Genomic DNA, 6,316 nt, shown 5'->3' with positions numbered 1-6,316 from the left:
TGCCTCCAAAAATGCAGCTTGATGTCTTTGTTCTTTTATGGTCTAGATTTTAATTTCTAAGTGAATTCCATTTTAACTTTGACAAAACACCATTTCAACGAATTGCAACCATCACTCATATGGCCTCCTTCATTGCTTTGTGTAACAACAATATATTTTACCTTTAGACAAGAAAATTACATGTTGAAGGTTACATATTTCCACCCCATTATGTTTCACAAAACTTAAACAGACATCATGTATAAAAATCTTCACGTGTCTAAACATCAAGCATAATCTGAGTTAGAAAGGTAAGAAAGAAAGGTAAGAAATGGTTCACAAAAGAGAATTAAAAAGCATGAAAAACAAACACATTCTATAATGAAAATTAGCAGTTACACAAAAGTACACCTATTACTTGCATTTTACATCTTGTCACCCCCCACCACTAACCAAAGTTAGTCATATGATCAATCCATTAAGTAGTTAACAATTTGGATATTTTTAGGCAAACATGAACCCATAAACCCTCTATCCCATTTTCTATCCTCTTTACCACCCCAACAAAGTGTAAAAACTATACCATCTTTACCCCCACCATTAACTCTTTCTAAACTTGTTTGAAAAATCTCTTTTACCCATTTCTCAAACATCTTGTTAGTAAACCCCCCACACCCAACACCAATTTCCTCTATCACCTTATCTTGTACACTAAACTTTACATTCCCATTAATCTCCTCGAACGACGTTTTCACCCTAGACATAAACATCTCTGTCGTTTTCTGGTTTTTTCCTGGAGTTTCATTCAACTCGAACAAATTCTTGATTGAGTCAAGTGATCCGTTCGAGATCAAATGCTCTCCTAATGTTTCTCTTGTCAAATCACTTGAAATCGGACTATTTTCTCCCTCGTGATCACGATCACGATCATCATCATCGTTATCATCTTCTTCATCGGCTATCATGTTCAAGTCAAGAGTGTTGTTGAAACTTGGTTGTCTTGAAATAGAAAACTCTATCTTTTTGTTCTTCCCTTCATTTTCTTCAATCCTTGGATTTTTATTCTTGCTAAACAAGTCAAGTTCAGCCCTTCTTTTATTACTCAAACAAGGCGATGATGACGAAGACGATGATAACTCCAAACTCGGTTTTTTCTCAGTTTCACTAATCTGCAAAACCAACTTCATCACAGAATCCTTCTTCTGATCTTCACTAACCACATTGCATCCATTGGTCAATATGAATATTTTCTGGCCCAAAGTTCCAAACTTTCCAATCCCAAATTCATCATCAACCATTTTCCTCAAAAGGGTATCACCAAAATCAGCATTTTCTACCAAAAGAACAAACTTTTCATGATTTCTCATTAGCCCAACAACAATTTCAGAAAAGGGTGTCTCTGAATTCTCTCTCTTCAACATATCCAATTGAAATAACATATCAACTGATCCACAAACAGATTCTGCAATTGCAAGTGCCAACCTTTTCTTCCCAATAGAATCATTCCCTTGCAAAAACAACCAAGTAGCACACTCCTTCGTCGATTTCGAATCAACCAAAGCTTCTGCTATCGAACTAACCGTTTCATATTGCCACGGAACATTCTCCTGCAGCACTTTACAAATACGATCTCTTTGCGCCTTTTTATGATCCGAATCATTGAATGTTGAATTTCCAAGAGCAAGAGTTGTTTTTACTTCTTTAGAATCTTCCATAATACCCTTAAGAGAATCCAAACTTGTTGCTGCCATTTGGTTTTTCTGTGTTTTTTCATCATTGAAATTGAACTCAATGGTGGATGATTGTTGTTGGCGCCGGAATCGAGGTATAATGTTTGAGCTATAAGCCGGTTTGGTTACAGAATCAGCAAAAGATATGGAACTTGATGAATCTGGCAGGATAGTACTACCTTGGTTTGGCCAATAAGGGTATGATGAATTGTAAGGATAGATCTTTGCATTGGAACTATAAGGGTTGCTCCAATGGTTTTGAGGTTGTTTGTTTTGGTGGAGACATTGGCACATGTTGTTCCACTTTTTCTTCAATTGAGTTGATTCATCCTGAAAAATAATTGAATTGTTCATTAAGCACTTTTTCTTCAATTGTGCAAAATGGGAAGGAAAAAAAAAGTGAAATTTTGCTACCTTATGATGAGCTTCTGAGGTATGAGACTGAAGCCATGAAGGTAAGAGATTCTTCTGAGGTGGTTTGAACAATTGAGCTTCTTTTTCATAGCTGGAAGCACATTCTTCACAACAATTAAGCTTATCATGTTCCTCCTTGGTACTAAAGAGCTTTGATTCCATCATAAGAGATGGGTTTTGAGTTATGCTCATTTTTGAATCATGCACACTGCAAATTTAGTAACAAACTCTAATTAGCATCCAATATTAAACAAATATCGAGTTTCGTATATATCCGCATCACAAGAAAATAAACATTAACGCAGACACCCAAAACACGACACTAACACGTTTATAATTATAAAATACTTGAATATAACCAACCACATATGTCTTTGTCAAACGTTATCATGTTCCAGACATAGAAGACTAACACATGTCATACATCAGAGACATTTTTAATTGAAGTTCAAGTGAAAATTTTCGATTCTTATATAATTTTTTTAGTCATGCTAATTCTTATGATCAAGGTTCTAAAAATCGATTTGTTATCACAAAAATGGTCTCGACAAAAACAGTATCGGAAAGTGCCGATATTCATACCGTTTTTCAACATGTTACGATGAAAAAGAAATTGTGATAAATATACACTACAACGACCACAGTCATTGTCACAACACTTCTACTGACCGAAATTGCGAAAACCTTCCGCAACTGCAATGCGACCGCGACTTTATTTTAAACCTTGCTTATAACTTAATTATCACATTATGAAACTTAATACTACCTTCTAAAAGGTTACTATAAGTCATATTTGAGAGAATGAAACATTGGAAACACAACCATATTTGCATGTATATGTTTCTACTTTATGGTTTTGCTTTTGATAAAGCATAGTACCTTGTACAAAACATCATGTGAATCCGTAATGTCTAAAGAGGTTTTGTTTACATACTGACAAAACAAAGTGAAGCAGAAAGGCACTGCTTCACGTCTACCTTACCTTACCAACCAACCATGCTTTTCACAGTGCCTTCTGCCATTAACCGTACACACATACTTACCAACAAATTTCAAAACAAATTAACCAAGCAAACATGATTAACTAAGCTAATAACAGATTAACTAACTAATCAATTATTTACCTTGAAGAGTGAAGACTCAAACCAAGTCCACCAGAAGGAACAGGAACAGCTTGAAGACACCATTGGTTCTCAAGATTTGGTATCCTCATTTGACATCTCATGTATGTTTGGTAACTAGCTGTTGCAATAAGCCAAATCTTGTTTCCATTTTCACCAAACAACTTTCCTATTTCATCAACAAGATAATCACTTAAACTCCCACCACCATCATCATCATCATCATCATCACAATCAACCATCCACTTCAAATCTCCAACATAGAAAACACCTCCTCCACCACCTAATGCAACACAATCACTCACCTTCCTTTTCAACACTCTCACAACATTCACTTCAGCTTCTTCCCTTTTCATACCACAAACCGAAGCAAGATTATGAAACTTCACAAAATGAGCTTTTTTCATCTCATCAGGAACTTCACCTCTCTCAAACCTCTCCATCAGCTCCCCAACTAGTCCTTCCGTTAACGCAACGGTATCGCCGATTATCACAGTGTTTCTCTTCTTCCTCAAAAGAACATCGAAAACAAGGTTAACATTAACATCATCTCTATGATTATTAAACACTTGTGGTGGTTTCTTCTGAGGAGAAAACAAAACTGAACCATAACCATAGCCATAACCATGACCATGACCATGACCATAACCATAAGAACTCGAGAAATGGTTACTATTATGACTAAGAGAAGGAGAAGAAGAAGAATGAAAAACAGAAAGACTAGAATTTGAAGAGCTTTTTTGAGTTAAGTTATTTTTAACAGAAACACTTTGAAAACCAGCTTCTCTCATAACCCTACTAACAGAAGGGTCATCAAGAATACTAAGAATAAGCTGATCAAGCTCGACCTTAACACTCAAAAGAGGCTGCTGCTGATTTTGCTCAATACACCCCCTTCTCTGATGAGCCTGAGCTCGTTTAAGAGCAGCAATAAGAGCATTAGAAAGAGAAGGAACATGCTGATGAGGCTGAAGCAAAGGCGAAGAATGAGTAGCAGTGATTGTTGGAAGCCTGTTGAGAGCAACATTGAAACAAAGCTCAAGTGCTCTACATTGAAGAGGGTGGTTATTCTGCTGCTGAGATTTGAGACATGCGGTTCTTAAGGAAGAAGATGATAGACTCAACAATGTAGCAGCAACATGAAGAGGTGTGATCTGTGCATGGCCTCTTCTACGTGCTAAGCCTAAAGAGTGCTTCAAGATTGAAGCAGCCTCGGCTGTGAGTGTCTCTTGCAATGTATAAGCTCCTGAGCGCATTACTTTGCTAATTACACCCCCCCTCTCCACCCCGAAACTTGAGAGCTTCTTCACTACTACACTGCTTTTTTGGTTTCACTCTATGGATTTTTAACCTCTCTCCACCACCACACCACCACAATAGTGAAGAAAGATTTTCCTCTTTGAAGGTTTGAAAGATGAGAGAAAGAGAAAGAGAATGAGAAAGAGAGTGTTGAGGTTTGGAAATATAGAAGACTAGGACTTCACCTCTTCTTTATACATCTTTTTTGGTGATTATTTTTTGTTTTTTATTTAATTTTTTTTTTAGCTTTTGCTTTTGATTAATTCTCTTTTTGGTTATAGTTTAAAGAAGCAGCTTTTTGTTGGCTTTTTATTTCCACTTCATTATTCTCTTTCCCTCTCTTTCTCTCTCTTATTCTAGTTTAAATTAAGTTTATTGCTATAGGAACTAGAAATCATTTCATACCAACTTTTTTTTTTTTCTCAAAAGGTAGTGCTATACCAATCTAAATATGCATGATGTAATAATATATTCTTTTATGTCTAATTTAATTTAATTTACTTTTTTTTTTTTAAAAATTGTTGCACAAACAAAGACAATTTTCACTAGAATTTTGAGCTGAAGGGTGAGGTAATTCAAGAATATCTGTTAGTTAAAATAAATAAATATAAAATAATGTTTTAAAGTTTAATTTTAACGACAATATTTATGTTATTATATAAACAAATTATTATATTATATTTATAAATAAATAATTTAATAAAAAAAAGTTTAATTTCAAATCTATAAAAAGATGATTAATCTAATAATACTGGTATTTTTTCGGTTGATCAATTACACATTTTAAATTAGTTAAATTTTATTTTATTATTTATTAAAAGGGGAATGATATTTTTTCTTATAACCATTTTACTCTATTAGACCTTAATTAATAAAATCAACCAAATGGTACTAATGTGCATTTTTATAGAATTTGATCAATATAGATTATGTGCATTTTTATAGAATTTGATCAATATAGATTATGATTGTTTGATAATTTACCAACTTATGATTGTTTAATTTAGAATTTGTTTAGATAAGGCTGAAATAACAAAGAGGAAAAATAAAAGAAACCTACTTAATTTTTTTGATTAATTAATGAGGTGTGATAATTAGGAGTAATTAGTTTGATGATGTTGATTGAGAAATAATTAGAAAATAAAAGAATGGGGACCTCATAATTCAAAATTATAAGTTGGAGTCATAAAGCTTCCCTCCTTACATATCATTCTTTGAATAGGCAGACAAAACTGTCATAAATTCAAAAAATTGTACTAAAGGAGAAAGGTGGAAAAATAATTTTGTCATTTATTATGCTTCTTCACTTCAAAAAAATTAATCTCTATAAAAATGCACAATGGTATTCAAAAGATAAAAAATATTTATGATATATTCCTCCATTCCATTCTCTTTTATAAGTAAATTTTATTTTTTAAGTTCATTCAATAAATAATGTATTTGAATTACATATAAATTAGATACTACATTATTTATTGAATAAATCTAAAAAATAAAATTTATTTATAAAACACAATGTAGGAAATATGTTTTTATAAAATTACAAAAACAAATTTCGATTACGACAAACTCAACTTATATTAAAAAGAGAAATTATAATTTGTTAAATATTATTGATTATATTTTCATTTTTTAAACTTTGTTTTAAGTGAAATAGAACTATTATAGAATAATAATATTAAGTCACTTGTTGAATACTTGGGACCTCACATTAAATTTTACTAAATATTCAAGATTGATTTATTAGATTTATTTTTTTTATCGCCTAATTGT

The 6,316-nt window shown here is 32.7% G+C and overlaps 1 protein-coding gene across 1 annotated transcript; it reads right to left on the bottom strand.

Annotated features, from left to right (window-relative positions):
- Positions 1–341: 341 nt before the first annotated feature.
- On the bottom strand, positions 342–4,689 carry LOC131595081 (protein SMAX1-LIKE 4-like). The gene is made up of 3 exons (XM_058867325.1): positions 3,248–4,689; positions 2,124–2,331; positions 342–2,039 (listed from the first exon to the last, which is right to left on the bottom strand). Exons 1-3 carry the CDS (start codon positions 4,498–4,500, stop codon positions 450–452), a joined length of 3,051 nt encoding a protein of 1,016 aa, XP_058723308.1. The 5' UTR covers positions 4,501–4,689; the 3' UTR covers positions 342–449.
- Between the last annotated feature and the right edge of the window lie 1,627 nt (positions 4,690–6,316).

Source organism: Vicia villosa, linkage group LG4 (assembly GCF_029867415.1).
Source record: "Vicia villosa cultivar HV-30 ecotype Madison, WI linkage group LG4, Vvil1.0, whole genome shotgun sequence".
Taxonomy (NCBI): domain Eukaryota; kingdom Viridiplantae; phylum Streptophyta; class Magnoliopsida; order Fabales; family Fabaceae; genus Vicia; species Vicia villosa.
This window is presented reverse-complemented; position numbering and strand designations above follow the sequence as displayed.

Coding starts and splice junctions, on each gene's coding strand:
- LOC131595081 (XM_058867325.1), bottom strand. CDS start 4,500: ATGCGCTCAGGAGCTTATACATTGCAAGAGACACTCACAGCCGAGGCT. Junction 2,332..3,247: donor TTGAGTCTTCACTCTTCAAG/GTAAATAATTGA, acceptor CTAAATTTGCAG/TGTGCATGATTCAAAAATGA. Junction 2,040..2,123: donor CCTCAGAAGCTCATCATAAG/GTAGCAAAATTT, acceptor ATTATTTTTCAG/GATGAATCAACTCAATTGAA.